General features: G+C 37.2%; 1 protein-coding gene across 5 annotated transcripts in view; it reads right to left on the reverse strand.

Annotated features, from left to right (window-relative positions):
- CSNK1G1 (casein kinase 1 gamma 1) overlaps positions 1 to 21,584 on the reverse strand; it is a 133,003-nt gene that overhangs the window by 80,519 nt on the left and 30,900 nt on the right. For all 5 annotated transcript variants that reach the window (XM_081121640.1, XM_081121636.1, XM_081121638.1 and 2 more), the window contains one exon: positions 9,172 to 9,574. In XM_081121640.1, coding sequence (XP_080977766.1) covers positions 9,172 to 9,352 — 181 coding nt within the window. In that variant the 5' untranslated portion in view covers positions 9,353 to 9,574. The remainder of the gene's footprint in view (positions 1 to 9,171; positions 9,575 to 21,584) is intronic.

Here is a 21,584-nt window from a genome sequence, read left to right on the forward strand (position 1 = left end):
CAGGGAGAAGAGCACCTCAGGGAGAAGAAATTGCATGAGCATTCAAACAAAAAATGAGAAAGTAGATGGTGTAGGCTGAGAATGGTGGGTGGTCTGGGCGTAGATGGACCTTAAGTTGCATCATGAGGATCAAGAAGGTGTAAGAATGGGCAAGGAGTAGTTAGGGCAGCAAAAGAGGCTAGAAAAGTAAGGTTGAGCCCACATTGAAGAAGTCTTCAAAGCCATCTTAAAGTTTAAAATGAAAGGTTTTTCAGTAGAGTAGTGACACAATCAGATCTGTGATTCTGAATAACCATATGTGAGGAAGTATAAAAGATTAACTAGAAAATAGGACACCAGAGGTAGGGGAAAATATTTGAATATTTAATACTCATTATATGCAGATATCAGACATCTAAGATGAGACATGTAAGGTAAGTTCTCACCCTACAGAGACTGTATTCTAGCTCTTCATATAGGGCCTTGCACATGGTGGCAAAAAATTTGTTAGATAAATCACATAATATCATGGGCGTTAAAGAGAAGAAATATGAACAAGTCAGTAGAGGAGTTTAGATGAGGCACAGTAAAGCATTTGGACAAAAGTGGCACTCAGCGTGAGCCCTGAAGGATAAACAGAGAGAATAAAGGAAATTTCTTATAAAAAATACTAATTTGAACAGTGAGGTGAAGACACTAGAAAATGCACAGAATATGACATATTATGAGTAGATCAATATGAACACAGTACAAGATATATGAAGAGAAACAGTGAGAAGTAAAGCCAGATACATCCAAAAGGGACAGGGTGTGAATAACCTTGAATGCCAGCTTCTTACTCTGAGTTATGTACAACCAAGGGTACATGGAGGTGTGCTAGGGCATAAGCTATAGCACAAATAAGACATACTTTTCCTGGATCCTCACTTTTCTTTGAGGATTTGGAAAAAATCTCTTTTACAGTAAAACAAATACTATATTATAGAAATTGTGCATATATTTCTTTTGAAGAAAATATGTTCAAAGAAATCCCAGGCACTTTGGATCTGCTTCTTCCAAAGTCTAGGGGGTCTCACTAATTATTTGTAACTTTTTCTCATTTTCCTCATGCTCAGCTGGGAAGCCCTTCAACAGTGTGAACCTTCTATCTTCCGTGAGGATAGGAAAGAGAAGCTGCCTGGTGAGGTGATGCCAGGGAGGAAGGGGTTCAGTTATCCAACTGCCTCATATATAGACCTGCAACTAGGCTTCCTGTTTTTGGCTCCTTCTGCATCCTAACTTTCGGAAGTTCCTAGTGTCTCCAATTCTTGAGCCTAGCTTGTGTATTTTATGTTACAAACAGGCCTACCCTTTCAATCAGTCCACTTGCTCTGGACTAAGTCAGTTACTACTTAACTACCTACTTTCCAGCTTCCAACATTTTGTTAACATTTCTTATCTGTTTTTATCTTCTCTTCCTTTTTGGTTCCTTTTTAAAAAATCCCTTTTCGCCCGGCCGGGCGTGGCTCAGTGGTTGAGCATCGACCTAGGATCCAGGAGATCAGTGTTCGATTCCCGGTCAGGGCACACACCCGGGTTGCAGGCTAGGCAGCCAATCAATGACTCTCATCATTGATGCTTCTATCTCTCTCCCTCCCCCTCCTTTCCTCTCTCAGAAATCAATAAAGATATGTTTTAAAAAAAAAAAAAATCCCTTTTCTAAATATACTTTATAAAAAACTGAGGCCCAGCCAGGTGTGGCTCAGCGGTTAAGCGTCGACCTAGGATCCAGGCAATCAGGGTTCAATTCCCGGTCAGGGCACATGCCCGGGTTGCGGGCTGCAGCCGATCAATGACCCTCTCATCATTGATGCTTCTATCTCTCTCTCTCCCTCTCCTTTCCTCTCCCCGAAATCAATAAAGATATATTAATAAATAAATAAATAAATAAATAACTGAGGCAACACCCAGTTCCATAAACTTCCACATATATTACAATTAGCTATGTATATATCTTTGTACCTCCATTAGATACAAATTTCCTGAGGACAAGAAGAATGTTCAACTCATCTTTTTATCCCTAGCAATAAACACAGTGTCTAATATACAATAGGTAGATGTTTGCTGAAGTGAACCAAATTGACTTGATATACAAAGAAGGTTCTTCTAAAAAGGCTAGTTTAGAATTAGATTATGGATAATTCTAAATGCAAATATAGGAGTTCTGACTTCATTATTCAGCTTGCTGTGAAACTACCAAAGGTCTTGTGCTAAGAGGAAAAGCATAATGGTGAAAGTTGTATTTTTAAAATATTAATCTGGTCCCAATGTACAGGATAAAAGAGAGGATACCTAGAAGTAAAGTAAACAGGAAGTTTTTATAGCAGAACATTTAAAGAATAACACCAACCATATACAGTGTGATTATGAAGATTACACGAGTTAGAATATATGAAAGTACTTTGTAAACTGCAAGGTGCTAGATAAATCTAATTTTTCCTACTTTTATTATTATAGGTGTGAGGCAATAATTTCTGAAAGAGAACGACTTAAAAATAGGATTTATAATCATGGCATTTTGTTGTTCCTCTTATTTATGCATTCATTGGTTTATTCTTGTATGTGTCCTGACCGGGGATCAAACCTGCAACCTTGGCGTACTGGGACACTGCTTTAACCAACTGAGCTACCCAGTCAGAAAGTATTTTGAAGAAAAATCTAACCACATGCAAACATGAGGGATGAGGAAAAGAGAATGGTCAAAATGCTCAGTCAGTGGAGAACAGAAAGAGAACCAGGAGAGTAGGCAATGATCATTCCACTCCACCATGATGCCTTCCTCCAAGTTCTCACTAAACCTAAAAGTAATAGACAAATTATGAAATGCCCCTCATCTTCAATTTCCATATCTGTATAAAAGGATATAATCACAGAAGTATAGTAATTGAGACAGCCTGTGTAACAGCAAACATGATGGCTGATATATCACAAAATGCTAGCTTGCTTATGTTTGCGTATTTTCCCTGGGAGCACCAAAAGAACGGAACACAAGTCACCCTTTACAAAACAATCATCCTTACACCTAAGAGTCACTGGAGGTGACCGGATAATTCTCTTGGGCTATGCATTATTCCAATGAATTCCTTTGCCGGGGGGCAACATTAAGACTTAAAAGGTGAACACAAAATGCTGCCATGTGGAAAGCTAGACAATCATTCAACCACTATCCTAAGTGATAGACAGTACTCAAAAATTTGCTCTGGAAGAATTTAATTAGAGAGTTAAAATCCTGCCCATTTAAAATGAATGACTGCTTCAGCTAAATATTGATATGTATGAATATATATATGTATCAATAACTGAGAAAGGCAGGTAGTTTAATGGATAAAAAAAATACCATTGATGAGATGGCAGGCACAATCCCAAGCACTTAAAGCTTTTAGTATCTGTTGCACAAAATCCACAATGCTTCCCAAGCTCCCTTCCTGGCTATGGGTTTTTAAATTGTTAATGGGGGAAAAAAACCACCTGCATTACATAGTTTTTGGAGCTTATAAAAACTGAGTTTACATCTAAACTCAGCCCACTTCAAGCAGCAGTCCTGGATGTGATGCTGTCCATAAAACCCACTGCATGAAGACTTTCTGTTTCAGTAAGTCACCTACCTAGAGAGACAACATTTACCATAAGCTTCATCAGACACAGCACTATTTCAAAAAACCAGCATGTCTCAGTTCTCAGTCACCCTGATAAAGGAACATACAGCCTCGGGCTCTCAGTTTTAGTTAGATCTCCAGCTGTCACATTTTCTTGCCCTAAAGTGAAAGTAGTACATTTACAAGTTACTACCTAGAACTTAATAAAAAAAATAAGTAAATCCAGCCAAAGAACTTGAGGCAATTAATAGTTAAAACAAGAAACCACTTTTATGTAAATAAGTCGGGTTGCTACTATGTCTATTTAAGGCAAAGAGGAGAGGCCTCCACCATCCAGAGAGCATCTCTTTAAGTGGGCAGTATGATTAAGGGCACTTCAACTTAAACAAAAACAGTCTTTCTCATTTTTAGTGCCTTCATTCTACTAGTATATTAGTATACTATGCAGAAACATTTCCCAAATGGTTAGCAGTTAACAGAAGGATAATTTATTCTTGTGCCAAGTTTTTTGAAGAGATTACTTCTAATATCACTAAGTAGTTTATTATTCAAAATCTTATTAAATCTTAACCCCAATGGGTAATAGTATAGAGCCTGTTTACTATTGACATGCTAAAATGTGTCTGTTTTCAACAATGCTAAAATGTTTTCTAAATTGCAGGACATGATCCATTAGTGGAGTGTGAAATCAATCAATCAATCAATCAATCAATCCACTGAATCTTGACCAACATGATCTTTTAAAAAAAAAAAAGTACATCATACTTAGTGAGTGTATTATTTCATGAAGCTTTTGCTTCAGATTCAAACATTAATTTCTGTATATGTTGGATCACGATATAATATTTATTTTCTAGTGTGGGTTATGGTAAAAAAAAAAAAAAAAAAGCCATCAATTGAAAAGCAGTCTCAATTATTTCATTCTGGAATAACTACGTCAGTGACTGGACTAGCTTGTACAACTTTCCTAACTATTAAACGTGATATTCTAATCAATCTGTTAAAAAAAATGAGGGGTTTTCTAGCAGCTAAAAGTCTGGAGCGATGCTGAGTGGAGTGAGGTAAAGGGGGTGGGGGATGTCATTTATAAATGGGGTCAAAAAAAGATCTACACCACATTTCAAGAGAACGAGCCTATGAAGTACTTAGAGAGGCCTATGTTTTCCTAAGCAAATGTGTAAAACTTTCTAAACTAGACTGAATCACCTCCCAAAGCACAATACTCTGCAGCAGAAAAACATTAAGGTATTTTTTTAAATTTTACTATGCAAAATTCCAAAGTTATATAATGATTCCCCCAAGTAACCTCGCCCAGTTTTGAAGCAAATCAGTAAATATTTCATTATGAATCTCTAATAGGTTTGAAGTATTCTTTTAGACAGATGGATTACTTGCTATTTGGAGACTTCTACAACATAAATGTGGAAAATGAGAAGACCAAATGGAGATCCATGGACATAGGGAAGGTTATAGTATCAGTCAGACATTTCAGACATTCAGGAGGAAAAGTCCAAATGGTCCTTTGAAAAGTAAAAGGGTTGACAGTGAAAAAACACAATTATGAAGAGAGTTCAAAGTAAAGTAATTGATTCTAGAAGAACTAAAACCATGGACTGTCAATGACCTGAACTTGATCATCAGGCAAAAACAGTAATATTTTTTTATTATTTTCCTGCCAAGAAGAATATAGACCTCCATTCTAGATGATAATGAAGTTTTAAGAGAAATACAGATGTCATTAATGAACTTAAGCAGGAGAAGAAGAAAATTTATATGTAAAATTACTCAACTAATGTACAAATTGGAGAAACCACAGTATCTAAAAACTTCACAGATACCAGAGATGTACCTATGTGCATTTCTCATCCTAATGAAAGTAATTATGTCAACAGAAGCAATGTTACTGTGCTCTTTCTTTTTTATTTGCCTTTCTTTATTATTACTAATTATTTGGCCAATTTCCTAAAGAGTCTGGCATATAATTTTCTAGCTCTGTTTACAGCCAGTGATTGGGAAAGCAGCTCCTCCTGAGGAATAGGTGAAAAGCTATATAAAGGTCACTGACAGATACTGTTAATATCTAAAAATCAAACTTTAATCCTCTTGTACAAATGATGGGCATTTAAAATACTTTTTAATATTTATTTTTCTTTTTTATTGAGGTATAACTAACATGGAGTAAAGTACACAAACCTTAATTGCACAGCTCAGTGAATTTTTACATATCCATACATATAACCATGTAACATCTGGGAAGAGAACATTTTCAGCACTCTAGTAAGCTTTCTTGTGTCTCTTCCAAATCGATAATCCTCATCTATCACCACCAAAATAACCTATTTTAACTGTAATTGCAAGAAATTAGTTTGGCCTATTTTGAATATCTATGGATGTAATTATACAGTAACCACTCATTTTTTAAATTTAGTATGTTTTTATTGATTCTTAGAGAGAGAGATAGCAACATCGATGAGAGAGAAACATCAACATCGATTAGCCACCTCCCGCACCCCCTCTGCCAGGGATAGAGCCTGCAACCCAGGCATGTGTCCTGACCGGGAATCAAACTGGTGACCTCTTGGTGCATAGGTGGACACTCAACCACTAAGCCACACCAGCCAGGCAATAACCACTCTTGTGTCTGCCTCTTTTGCTCAACATTATTTCTGATATTCATCCATTTTGTTTCATGTATTAGTAGTACTGCACATGATTTTTTTTTCTTTTTTTAATTGGAGGGGTTAGTTCTCTCAACATCATGTTTATTAGTGTGCATAATAACTTAGATGTTCTGCTGTGAACATTCTTGAACATATTTTTTGGTATTCATATACATGCATTTTCTTGGGCACATACTAGAGTGGAATTTCAGGGTCACAGAGTATTCATATGTAGAGTAAGGACAATAAACATATCAAATCCACTTTGGATTTCATCTAGTAGCATGTGGTCATAAAAGACAGGCCTCAGGCTGGCCAGAGTGGCTCAGTTAGTTGGAGCATTGTCCCATGCGCTGAAAGTCTGCAGGTCAGATTCTTGGTCAAGGCACATACCTGGGTTACCAGTTTGATCCCCAGTCATGGCACGTGCGGAGGGTAGCTGATCTATCTCTCTCTTTCCTCTCTCTAAGCATGTCTTTTGGTGAGGATTTAAAAAAAAAAAAAAAAGCCAGCCCTTAGGAAAAAATTTTTGGGAAGTGAGTTGATATAAACTACTCTCATTAGCCACCAAGAACAACCAGGGGGAAAAAGGCAGTCATCCTACTGAGGGCTACCTTTCCTCATATTTTTATCTTATTTCAGAACTGCTGCTTCTTCCTCCACATCAAAAGTCTAATCTCTCAGCATCTTAAACTAAGCATTATGAAACTACCTAACTTGTAATTCCACTCACAACAGCCAAGAGTTCCAGTTTTCATTGGCCAAGGTTTTTCTTCAACTTTATAAAAATTAAACAATTTTATAGTGTTTTTAAAATACATGGATTTATATGCATTATAAACTGCCTCTCAGTAGTAATTTTGTGGATGTTTATGTCATAATCTATTTAATTCAAGTACTACCGTGATGTTGGAGCAAAGTCAATCCACTATGTAAATGAATGTTCATGAAACTTGCCACTAAAGAAATTAAGTAGTTGCTAGGAACTCAAGCAGTATGCAATTGAACATCTTACTCCTACTCTCAGTAGCATCTGCTGGCTTTGCTAACCCGAACATGAACACATCACTAAATATGAAGAGCCTTTCATTACCCCAGTCAGGTCTTAAAATTCCAGGCTGCTAGCATTCTACCAGTAAAAAAATTCATTCTCAGCATCCAGTGATCAATTCTGCACCCAGTGATCTCTGGATAGTGTAGTGATATTTCCCTGAATCTCTCTATGGAACATCGAAGGTAAAACTCTTTGCATCTTCTTTTGCAGAATCATCAGAAGTAGCAGAGGTAATAAGCAATAATCGTCTTATGCTCCTACACTCCCATTCCCCCAAGGGCCAAAGTCTCCTACAAGGGGTCTTCATAATAATCCAAAGCCTCCATGTTTATGAAGAAAAAGAAAACACTTAAGCCTAAAAGAGGACCTCTTCACATTCTCCAAGCTGATGTCCCACTTCATACATTTATAAGATCTCTCATTTTCTCTTCCCCATTCACCTAGTAAGTGAATTACAAATAAATACCCAATGCACTCTCTTCCCAATTTCACATCTTCAAACTGGTTGATTTTGTCATTAGTCATCATCTCACTCATAAAAAATCCATTTCCATGTGCCCTGGCCAGAGTGGCTCGTCTTCCCATGCATCAGTCACAGGTTCAATTCTGGGTCAGGGCACATACCTGGTTATGGGTCCAATCCCTAGTCAGGGCACATGCATGAGGCAACCTATCGATGTTTCTCTCTCACATCGATGTGTTCCCCCCCCCCCGTCCCCCCAACCCCTTTCCTCTTTCCCTAGAATCAATGAAAAACATATCCTTGGCTGAGGGTTACAAAAAAAAAAAAATCAGCTCTAGCTGGTTTACCTCAGTGGTTAGAGTCAGCTCGAGAACTGAAGGGTCCCGGGTTCAATTCCAGTCAAGGGCACGTACCTGGGTTGCAGGCTCTATCCCCAGCCCTGGTTGGGGCACATGCATGACGGAGGCAACCAGTTGATGTATTTTTCTCACACAGTGATGTTTCTCTCTCTCTCTCCCCACCCCCTTCCACTCTCTCTGAAAAGCAATGGGAAAAATATCCTCAGGTAAAGACTTAAAAAAAAATCAATTTCCTTGGTTGGGAAAAAAAATTTGCGTAATTTTTCCCTGAAGTTTTAGCATAATCCTGATGCTTGGACTTCCAGGAAGAAATGCAAACATAGTATCAGTTAGAAAGCCTCTCTAAAACAGGATGTATATCCTTGCAGATTAAATTTGGGTATTACTGCCTTATCAGGGGCAAGGTTTGAATTAAAACAAGCCCAGTCAGGCGTCACTCAGCAGTTGGGCATCGACCTAGGATCCAAGAGATCTCGGTTTGATTTCTGGTCAGGGCACATGCCCAGGTTGCCGGCTCGATCCCCAGTTGGGAGCATGCAGGAGGCAGCTGATCAGTGACGACTCTCTCATCATTGATGTTTCAACTCTCGTAACTCTCTCTCTCTGAAATCAATAAAGATATATTTTTTAAAAAACAAGACCTTACTCCCTTCTCAAGATGTGGGGTTCCAGGGCCAAAAGCATCTAGAGTACCTGGAAGTCTGTTAGAAAGACAGAATATAGGGCTCTACCTCTCAAGCCAACTAAGTCAGAATCTTCATTTTATTGATATCTGTATGCAGATCTCCCTACATCATAACTCAGAATTGGAAAATTTAAAAGCTTACACACAGATATAAACCTTGCATAACAATGATAACTGATAATGACTATCTCAATCACAAATCCTTTAGTTCTTAAGAGAATTCTTAATTAAGAGAATTTCCCGTAAAATTATAAACCCCATGTCTTGAAACACAGCGTAGCTTATTATAGCTGCTGCTTTTGTTAGTGGAAGTCACTGACATAATCAAGTTCTTACCTAATCTGAGTTCTCCGAAGTTCCCACACCCTATCTTCTTGCCAACCCTGAAGTTGGGTCCCACCATAAGAACCCCAGAGGATGTTGAGGAGCCAGATGGTCGGGAACAGTGTGCACTCCTTTGTGCCATGGGTTTAGTGGTCCGCTGTCTCTCATCCTTCTCCCTACTGGGATGGTCCATTATCCTACACGACAGAGTCTCTCCACAATGAGTAGCCTCCGGCTGTATACCTCTCTTCAATACAAAAGTATGTCCAAATAAACCGTAGTCAGAGAAAGGCAAGAACTTCTTTTGGCACCATATTTATGTTCCTAATGTATCTTCAAAGGATGAAAAACCATTGGATTGCTCTTGTAGGACATGTAGTCTGTAGATCTCAATCATAGGAGGATATTTTGTAACCTAGGTAAAAATCAAGAAAACATAGAGTTAAAAATTAAATTTTAAAACAAATTGAGAAAGTTACCACTAATCAGAATGGATCTTATCCAAAACTAAGCAAAGTGGATAGCTTCCTGAAATGGGTTTTGGTTTATATTTTCCAACAGTTTAGCCATCTGGACTAGTTATTCATCAGGTAGCATAAGCTAAGTAGGCTGCACACCATGGCAGCTAAGGGAACACACGAGCCTTTAATATAAAAAGCTCTCTTCTTAGTTCTGTACATGTGACCCAAAAGAAAGTTATTTGTTGGCTTTTTAATCACTAGCTAACAGAAATATATGGGAGGGTTAAACCTACTTAAGTAAACTGAGGACAATTAAAAGTTCTTCCTTTTACATTGGACAGAACCTATCAGAAATGAGGTTACTCACTCTCCCCCTCCTCCAACCCCACCATTTATCAAGCATTGACAGCAATTACACAATCCAAGAACAAGTTACTGAATAGCAGAGGCTACTTCTATAAAGGACTTTTCAAAACCTTAGTGGTACTAAGTAGTCCTAGACTAAAGCTTTGGAAAGCTAAAGCCTTTCGAAAGCTCAACCTTCGATCTAGTTTCATTGTGGACTAAGTAAACAAAGACAGAGTGCTTGAAGCTAATCTTGTGCATAAATCTAAAGTGAAAATAAAGCTGTGAAATAAAAAGTCTTAAACCTCATCCCTGTGGGAATTAGTCTCAAATCAAGACTGAACCCAAGACAAAAGTTTACAATGAAATAATTTCGATGCTATTTTTGATAATCCAGGTAAATATCCTTAACAAAAAAATATTCTTACCATTAAACACATTCTTATGTTTCACTTTCACTAAATATTTTTCTTAAAACTTCAAAGAAGAAAAGAATTAGAACTGCTTGGTTATTGTATGCATACAATAAAGCAAATTAAGAGAGAAAAATCTGGGTGATGAGACAAGGTCAGCAATTACTGCATTTCCTACATGCACAACATTATGAGTTTATATTTTTCTTCAATCTTTTTCATATTTCCAATTGTATCTAATATTCTCTGATTATCTTTATTATTTACCCAAAGTTCCTCAAACAATATGAGTAAAATAGAAATACAATTTAAGACGTTTTTATTTAGATAGTCCCATCTTAACTGGTGGGAGTGTGTCTCTGTATGAGAAACTGTCAGGCTATGCTTTCTTCCCTTAATACTATAAAAATTTTGAAGACAGAAAAAGTATGTCTTAGACTAACTCCCAAATTTTCATAAATTATCACTCATATAATAGTCTCATTTATAAAATTTGGAAAACTGTACTACCTGTCTGTTGCTCTTCAAACTTTTAGATACCAATTTTCTAATCTATGCATGGAACATTAGCACAGTTTAATCCATAGTTAATGAAAGATAAATAATATTCAATACTACTTTATGTGGTGCCTCTCATTTAAGAAGGAAAACTAATTGAACAACTGAAATTTTAACAATCCTATTTCTTTTAAAAAATATACATTTGGCCCGGCTGTCATGGCTCAGTGGTTGAGCACCAACCTATGATCCAGGAAATCGAGGTTCGATTCCCGGTCAGGGCACATGCCTGGATTGCAAACTCAATCCCCAGTGGGGGGGGTGCAGGAGGCAGCTGATCAATGACTCTCATCATTGATGTTTCTCTCTCTCTCTACCTCTCCCTTCCTATCTCTGAAATCAATAAAAATATATTTAGAAATATAAATATGTTTGTATTGATTTTAGACAGAGAGAAAGGGAGGAGAGAGAGAAACATCAATGAGAGAAACATGGATCAGCTGCCTCCTGCATGCCCCCTACTAGGCATCGATCAAGCCCGCAACCTGGGCATGTGCCCTGACTGGGAATTGAACCAGTGACCTCTTGGTTCATGGGTGTATGATCAACCACTGAGCAACACCAGCCAGGCTACAATCCTATTTATCACCACCCACTGCTCAAAATTATTTTCTACTTTCCAGTTACAAACTCTTTAGCTAGTCATTTGAGTCCCTTCAGTATCAACGCCTTATTTAAATCCATGCTTTAAAAAACTAGTACATAAACACAAGGAACATCCATTCTTAGCCCTTATACCTAGAATGGCCTCTTAACTCTTCGGTCTTATTTAAGGCCTGATTCATCTCCTACATCCTTTGTGAAACCCTTAATAACCAATTCAGCATTAACACTTGGAGCACCATTATACATTTGCCACCTATCATGTACCAGGTTATATTGGTATGTACTCTAATAGTCAATTGATTATAAACCTTTGCAGTTAAAGATCTTGTCATAGCCCAGCCAGCATGGCTCAGTGGTTGAGCATCGACCTATGATCCAGGAGATCGAGGTTCGATTCCTGGTGAGGGTACATGCCCGGGCTGCGGGACAATCCCTAGTGGAGGGCATGCAGGAGGCAGCCGATCAATGACTCTCTCATCACTGATGTTTCTACCTCTCTCCCTCTCCCTTTCTCTCTCTGAAATCAATAAAAGTAAATATATATATATATATATATTCATATATATATATTTACTTATATATACATATATATATTTAAAAGATCTTGTCATATTCCCTTAAGTTTCTTGCACATAATTGGTACCAAATAAACACTAAGTAATAATTATAATACTCTTGTGCTTAACAGAAAACAGATTCCCAGTGACATAATCAAATATTTCATACCAAATATTTTACAGCAAATAATAAAAGTAAAAAGAACCCTCATTTACCTTAAGAACTTCTAGAATTCCTCCAGCAGGAAGCTAGTATTATTCCATTTTCATTCAATAGTGTAAAGAAACAGGCTAGTTAGAATTTCCATTTCATAAGGATATTAGTTTATTTACAGTTACTAGCAGATAACATATGAAAAAGTTAGCTCAAGAACCAGGTCAAATAGAATACCCAAGGTAAATAAGTTATATTTCAACCTTATTTTTAAAAGATGGCTTCCAAGGACAGCAGTAAAAGACAAACTAGATGCTTATATTATCTTTCCTTTTTTAATAGTAAAAAAAAAGGGGTAGAGAAATTATATCAATACAATAAATAGATGTTTATTTTTTTTGTGAATAAACTATTGGCAATCACTTGTTACTTATTTATTAAACGTTAACGTTATGATAGATACATACTTGAATTTTTAGAATCATACCAGCAAGTACCTTAAGAAGACTAATCTTGGTCAGGGCACATGCCCGGGTTGTGGGCTCGATCCCCAGTAGAGGGCGTGCAGGAGGCAGCTGATCTATGCTTCTCTCCCTCTCCATTCCTCTCTAAAAATCAATAAAAATATTTTTTTTAAAAAAAAGGAAGACTAATTGTAGTAATTTCTGTCAACTTAGGCATGCCTGAACTATAGGAAAAAATATTTTTAAAAGTATGAGATGCCCACATATTCTCTTAATATGAGCTCTCTAGCAGATTAAAGAATTGTTACCTATAGTAAAAGCAACAAATCCAAGTCTGCCGGATTTACATTAGAGATAAAAAATATGGCTACCTTCAGAAGTGGTCAACAAAAATTTTCCTTTACAGACCGCTCTATAAGATGTAGCATTCCTTCACATTGAAATGGGAGAAATTCTAGTAACTACCATTCTGAGTCAACATATTAAAGAAATAGGTCAAAACCAAGAGTTCATTTGGCCCCAAGTCACTCTCTATAAGGCAGCAATAGATGTTTTATGGGAGAGATAGGCACGGTCTTCTATCATGAATGAAATGATTAAAGTAAATGGAATGCTTTATGCCATAGTATTTTGAGAAGTTGCATGAAGTCTAAAAATAATTAAGTCATATTATAAAACCATCAAAGAAAATATTAAAGAATCACAGCTGTGAATCTGTTAAGTGAAAATAAATCACTGATTTACAGTTTATTTCAGATTCTCATATATGGTGTTGTCAAAAATGAGACACATATTTAAATTTTAAAGTCAAAACACACTCAGCCTTTGTTGATAGTCAAGAGGCTGCTGGGCTTCTAAATCTCTCTTTTCTGATATAACTTATGATGAAATTGTTTATTGGTGTAGCTGGATCATATGGTAAGGGTATGTTTAACTTTAAAGAATCTCCTAAGTCACTAGACGCTCCTTTCTATTCCTTCATCTACCACACGTTCATTTTGGTTCTAATGCTTACAGCCTCTTGGTCACAAGTTTCAGTTCAGGTATCACTTCCCACACCAGTGTCCAAAACAGAAATGAAAGGCAATAGCAAAAAAGCATCTGTTTTTTAGTAAGAATAAGAATTCTTCTCAGAGTTCCCAACAAAAATCCCCTAATGTTGAGTTGCCAGTAGTACTTGCAACAATATCTGAAATTCCCACTGTAAGCGTCTTAAAGAATGGGATGAAAGCCTATGATGTTTAGAACACAGGAAAACCTGAAGAGTAGTTTAATACCCAAAGAAGGCATTCAGTAAAAATGACATCTGCACGTGTGCATGTGATGTGTGTGTGCTAAAAAACTGCCAAAAATCATAGGACAATAAAAATTATAGGACAATTACGTACTCATTTTAGCTTTTTAAAAAAGGACACAATGCCCTGCTGGTGTGACTCATCGGTTGAGTGCTGACCCATGAACCAGGAGATTGCGGTTTGATTCCTGTCAGGACACATGCCCGGGTTGTGGGCTTGATGCCCAGTAGGGGGCATGCAGGTGGCAGCCGATCAATGACTCTCATCACTGATGTTTCTCTCTCTCATTTCCTCTCTCTGAAATCATTAAAATATATTTTTTAAAAGGACACAATAAAAAACACACACCTCACTTTAATTATCAAAATTGATTTATTTTAGCCAAAATACATTATGGGAGTGCTATTATTAAAGGGAAGAACAATGTTTACAGATTCTGGTACTATTACTATTTCTCTTTTCCACAAATTTCAATTATTAATGTCTCCAATTCTTACCACCCCACCCCCACTGCTCAGTCTATTCCCATCTGACCATCTGACTTGTTTTTTCAAGTTTTTTGATATATAAATAACATAGTTTGTGTTGCTATAAGGTATACAACATAATGATTGAACATAGGTACATATTATGAAATGAGTGCCAGAATAAGTTTAGTTAACACCCATTACCATATTTAGTTATAATTTTTCTTGTAATGAGAGCTTTTTTTTTTTTTAATCCTCACCTGAGGATATTTTTTTCCATTAATTTTTAGAATGGAAGGGAGAGAGGAAGAGGGGGGGAAAAGGAGAGAGAGAGAAACATTTATGTGAGAGACACATCAACTGGTTGCCTCCTGCACACACCCCGACCGGAGGCAGGGATCAAACCACAACCAAGGTATGTGCCCTTAACCAGAAATCAAACCTGAGACTCTTCGGTCCTTAGGCCAACACTCCAACCACTGAGCCAAATCGGCCAGGGCATAATGAGAACTTTTAAGATCTTAGTGACTTTCATATATACAATATTTTTATATATAGTCACTGTGCTATGCATTGTATCCTCAGAACTTATCATTGGAAGTTTGTATCTTTTAACCACTTTCACTCATTTTACCCCAACCTCCCCCTTCTGGCCACACCAATCTGTTATGTTTCTATGAGTTCAATTTTTTCAGATTCTACATATAAATGAGCCTACAATACAGTATTTGTCTTTCTCTGTCTGGCTTATTTCACTTAGCATAATGCCCTCAAGGTCCATCCATATTGTCACAAATGGTAAGGTTTCCTTCATTTTTATGGCTGAATAATATTCTAGAGTGTGTATGTTTACCACATCTTAGTTACTCGTTTATCCATTGATGGGCCCTTAAGCAGTTTCCATGGCTTGGCTATTGTAAATAATGCTGCAAAGAACATAGGGATGCAGATATCTGAGATAGTGATTTCCTTTCTTTTGGATAAATACCCAGCAGAACTGCTGGATCATATCATTGTTCTATTTATAATTTTATAATTCTATTTCCATAATGACTGCACCAATTTACAATGCCGCCAACAGTGCACCAGAGTTCCCTTTTCTTCACATCCTCACCCATTTACCTCTTGTCTTTTATATGACAGCCACTGTAACAGGTGTGAGGTGATATCTCAGTGTGGTTTTGACTTACATTTCCCTAATGATTAGTGAAGTTGAGTACCTTTTCATGTACCTGTTGGTCATTTGCATATCTTCTCTAGAAAAATGTCTATTCAGTTCCTCTGCCCATTCCTTATTCAAATTATTTGGGTTTTTCCTGTTGAGTTATATGAGTTCTTTACATATTTTAGATATTAACCTCTTATGAGATATATGATTTACAAGTATTTTCTGTCATTCTGTAGGTTGCCTTTTCATTTCATTGATTGTTCCCTTTGCTATCTAAAAGCTTTTTAGTTTGATTTAGTCCCACTTATTTATTTTTGCTTTTGTTGAACCTTTGCTTCTGGTGTCAAATCCAAAACATCACTGCCAAGACCAATGTCAAAGTGTTTACCCCCATTTTCTTCTATTGAGTTTTATGGTTTCAGGTGTTACATACAAGTTCTGTAATTCATTTTGAGTTGGTTTTTGTTTATGGTGTGAGATAGGAAGCCAGTTTTCCCATCACCATTTACTGGAGAGACTATCCTTTCTCCACTGTATATTCTTGGCTCCTCTCTCATAAATTTACTATATATACATGAACTTATTTTTACAATCTCTAATCTATGTGTCTGTTTTCACGCTAATACCACCCTGGTTTTTTATAACTTTGCATTATACTTTGAAATCAGGATGTGTGATGCCTCCAGCATTGTTCATTCTCAAGATTGGTTTAGCTATTCAGGGTCTTTTGTGTCTCCATTCAAATTTAGGGTTGTTTTTTCTAATTCTGTGAAAAATTCCATTGGCATTTTGATAGGGATTGCACCAAATCCGTACATCACTTTGGGCAGTATAAATGTTTTAACAATATTAATTCTTCCAATTCATGAGCATGGACTATCTTTCCATTAATCTGTGTCTTCCTCAATTTGTTTCATCAATGTCTTACAGTTTTCAATGTACAGACCTTTCACCTCTTTGATTAAATTTATTCCCAGTTTATTCTTTTTGATGCAATTGTAAATGTAACAGTTTTCTTAATTCCCTCTTTCTGATAGTTCATTATTAATGTATACAAATACAACAGATTTTTATATATTGATTTTGTATCCTGCAAATTTATAGAATTTGTTGATTAGGTTTTTCGTGGAGTCTTTAGGGTTTTCGATATATATTGTTATCTGCAAACAGTGACATTTTTACTTTGTCCTCTCCAATTTTGATGCCTTGTTTGCCTAACTGCTGTCTAGGCTTTCCAAAACTGTGTTGATTTCTCTTTTGATTTCTTTGACCGATTGGCTGTTTAGTAGCACGTTGTTTAATCTCCACACATTTCTGAATTTTCCAGTTTTCTTCTTGTAGTTGATGTCTAGTTTCATACCACTATGGTTGGAAAAGATGCTTGATACAATTTCAATCTTCAAAAATTTATTAAAACTTGTTTCGTGGCCTAACATATGATCTATCCTGGAGAACATTCTGTGTGTGGTAAAGAAAAATATGTTTTCTGCTGATGTTGGATAAAATGTTGTGTAAATGTCCATTAAGTCCATCTGGGCTAATATGTACTTTAAGACCAATTTTCTTAGTGATTTTCTGTCTGGATGATCTAGCCATTATTGTAAGTGGAGTACTGAAGTTCCCTACTATTATTGTGTTACTGTCTATTTCTCTCTACAGGTCTGTTAATATATACTTTATATATTTAGGTGTTCCTATGTTGGGTGCATAAATATTTACAAAACCTGTAAATATTCTAGTTCGATTGACAATATTATCATTATATAATGGCCTTATCTCTTATTATAGTCTGTCTTAAAGTCTGTTTTGTCTGATTTAAGTATGGCTACCACTGCTTTCTTCTGGTTTCCAGGTCTTCACTTTCAGTGTGTTTCCTTAAAGAAGAAGTGTCTGTGGTAGGCAGCATATAGTTGGGTCTTGTCTTTTTATCAATTAAGCCACTGTCTTTTGATTAGAAATTTTAATCTATTTATAAAGTGATTATTAATAGGTATGAACTTACTGTTACCATTTTGCTGGCTGTTTTGTAATTCCTTTGTTCCGTCCCTGTTCTCTTTGTCTCTTCCTTTGTGACTTGATAATTTTCTTTCGTGTATGCTTAGATTTTCTCTTTGGCTTGGAATAATAGATTTTAGTTTTGTGGTTGCAATAAGGCTTATATAAAACATATTTATAACAGTCTAATTTAAGCTGATAACATAAGTTGAAATGCATACTAAAGCTCTATATTTTTACTTGCCCCCCTCCACATTTTGTATTTTTGATGCCACAATTTCTATCTTTTAACCTTGAGTATATATCCATTAACAAGGTACTGTACTTAGTTACTTTTACTACTTTTCTCTTTTAAACTTTGTACTAGATTTATAAGTGATTTAGCCACCATCATCACATTAGAGTATTCTGAATTTAACTATATATTTATCATTACCTTTGAGATTTATATGTTCATATGTTTTCCTGTTACTAACTAGCATCCTTTAGTTTCAGCTTGAAGAAGTACCCGTAAAATTTCTTGTAGGGTTGGTTTAGTGGTAGTGTACTCCTTAAGTTTTTGCTTATCTGAAAATTTCTTTCTCTCTCCTTCTAACCTCAGTGACGATTTTTATGACCATTACTTTGAAATCTTTATCAGGTAAAATTACTTATCTCTGCTTCATTAAGGTCTGTTTCTGAAGTTTTATCTTGTTCTTGGAAAATATTTCTGTTTCTTCATTTTCCTTAACTCTCTGGGTTGGTTTCTGTGCATTAATTAGATAAAACAGTCACTTCCCATCTTGATGGAATAGTCTGCAGAAAATGAAACTTATCATTCGACCAGACCCTAGGTCTTCGTTGTCACTCAAATCTTTGTGATTATTCAAGCTACCTTCTTTGTTCTTAGTGGTTCTCAGTAGTTGAGGGTATGCCAAAACCTGTCTATGTCCCAAAGGGGAGGATCTCAGTCCAGCACCTAGATGCAGGTTAACTGGAAGTGAGACCCTCAGGCAGCTGCTTTTAAAGAATGCAAGTAGCTGGCTGGGCATGGCTCAGCGATTGAGCATCGACCTAGGATCCAGGTGATCGGGGTTCAATTCCCTGTCAGGGCACATGCCCGGGTTGCGGGCTCGATCCCCAGTCGGGGCCGTGCAGGGGGCATCTGATCAATGACTCTCTCATCATTGATGTTTCTATCTCTCTCTCTCCCTCTCCTTTTCTCTCAATGAAATCAATAAAGATACATTAAAAAAAAAAATGCAAGTAGATCTCTTTCAGACAGAGACTGGGAGCTGGGTTTTTCAGTCTGCTCCCTCTATGCTGAGCCTTAGGGAGTGGGGGACATAGGACAGATACAGTCAGCTAATAATGGTTTCTTTGTTATAGTCCTCTGGAACCCACTAACATAAACCTTGTTGGCCATACTGGCCAAGCAATCAAAAGGCGTATCCCCTGGGAGGCAGCACAAAAGCTGGGGCACCAGATGAGTGTACAAGCTCATTCCTAGGTGACTCAGGTGACATGGAGTGGGCCAGAGGGAGAATGTGGAGGCTGCGTCTGCCAGCCTCCCAGGTTTCTGAGAAAGATTATAGTCTGTACATAGATGTGTGCTAGAGTTGAAAGCTGACCTGCAGGCAGCAGCTTTTAAAATATGCAAATAAGTCCTCTTTCAGGGAAAGATGGGGAGATAGGCATTTCTGTCTTCTGCATTTGCGAAGAGGCGTGGGGGTGGGGTGGGGGTGGAGCTAGCCATGGCAAGTCCTTGAGGGCCCATTAAGAACTATTTGTTTGTTATGGTCTTCAGGGTTGTATGGACACAAGTCCAATTGACTCTCAGAGTTAGGTGTATTGGGGTCCATCCCTTAGGAGGAAGTATTAAATGTTGGGGGCGCTAGATGTTGCGTCCAAACTCTTCACTCCTCAGGGAGAGGTAGGAACTGTGAGTGCCCTCCTGATTGTATGTCACTGTGCCAGGAATGAGGTTTGTTAAAAGAATGTGTCTCAGCCTTTCCTACCCATTTTGATGGTGGGTGTTTTTCCTTGTTTGCCCAATGTGTAGGAGTTGCTCGGCTAGTTTTCAGATTCCTTTTAGAGGGAATTCTTCTGTGTGTAGTTGTAAATTTGGTGTATCCATGGAAAAAGGTGAGTTCAAGGGCATCCTATGTCACCATCTTAGACTGGAACCAAACCAAGCCCATCTGACAATTTTCATTCATTTTGTACCTCACATTCTTTCATATCTCCCACTTATAAAAAATGTTGCTACCATTTAAAAAACAATACTGTCAGTTATTTTGTGAATATTGACAAACTGTTTCTAAAGTTTACATAGAAAGGCCAAAGACCCAGAATAGCCAACATACTAAAGAAAAACCAAGTTGGACAACTGACACTACTCAATTTCAGGACTTACTATGAAGCTACAGTAATCAAGACAATGTGGTACTGGCAAAAGAATAGAGAAGCAGATCAATGGGAAAAAAGAGAAAGCCAATAGACCCATGCAAATATAGTCAGACTAATCTTGGACAAAGAAGCAAAGGCAATTCAGTGGAGGATTGTCTTTTTGACAAATGGTGCTGGAGCACGTGAACACCACATGCAAAAAAGTGAATTAGACACAGACCTTACACCCGTCACAAAAATGAAATCAAAATGACTCACAGACATAAATGTAAAACATAAAACTACAAAACTACTACAAGATACAACAGGAGAAAGTCTAAGTGACTTTGGGTTTGGCGGTGATTGCTCAAGTACAAGACCAAAAGCATTATCCATGAAAAAAATTGACAAATTGGATTTAATTAAAATTAATAACTTCTGCTCTACAAAAGTCACTGTTAAGAGAATAAAAAAAGCTACAGGCTGTGGGAAAGTCACAAAAAACATATCTCAAAATATACAAAAAACTTTAAAAACTGAACAAGAAAACAAACAAACCAATTAAAAAATGGCTCAGTTGGTTGTAGCATCATCCCACATACCAAAAAGACTGTGGGTTCAATTCCCAGTTAGGACACATACCTAGGTTTCAGGTTCTATACCCAGTCAGGATGCATACAGAAGGCAACCAATTAATGTTTCTCTCTCACATCGATGTTTCTCTGTTTCTCTTTCTCTCTCACCCCCTTCCTCTCTTTAAAAAAAAAAAAGGCCCGACCTGGCATGGCTCAGCTGTTGAGCATCAACCTAGGATCCAGGAGATTGCAGTTTGATTCCTGGTGAGGGCACATGCTGGGGTTGTGGGCTCAAACCCCAGTCGGAGGTGTGCAGAAGGCAGCAGACCAATGACAACTCTCTCATCACTGATGTTTCTATCTCTCTCTGTCCCCCTCTCCCTTCCTCTCTCTGAAATCAAAGATATATTTAAAATAAAAATTAAAACCTTGCCCGGCCGGGCGTGGCTCAGCGGTTGAGCGTCAACCTAAGATCCAGGCGATCAGGGTTCGATTCCCAGTCAGGGCACATGCCTAGGTTGCAGGCTAGGCAGCTGGTCAATGACTCTCTCATCATTGATGTTTCTATCTCTCTCTCTCCTTCTCCTTTATATATATAAAAATTAAAACCTTTAAAAAGAAAAAAAAAATCCTCCGGTGAGGATTAAAAAAAAAAAAAAAAGGCCAATGATCATAACAGATATGCACCAAAGACACACAGATCACAAATAAGCATACGAAAAGATGCTCAACATCATATACCAATAGGGGATTGCAAATTATAATGATATACCACTTCACACTTATTAGAATAGTGAAAACCCAAAACAATGACACTATCAAATGCTAGTGAGTATGTAAAGAAACAGGAACTCTCATTCACTGCTGGTGGGAATGCAAAATGGTACTGCCTCTTTAGAAAACAGTCTGACAGTTACTTACAAAATTAAACACACTCTTACCATATAATCCAGCAACCCTTGGTATTTATTCAAATGAATTAACAAGTTAGGTCCATACA

Source organism: Miniopterus schreibersii (assembly GCF_964146895.1).
Source record: "Miniopterus schreibersii genome assembly, chromosome: 1".
Classification (NCBI taxonomy): Eukaryota; Metazoa; Chordata; class Mammalia; order Chiroptera; family Miniopteridae; genus Miniopterus; species Miniopterus schreibersii.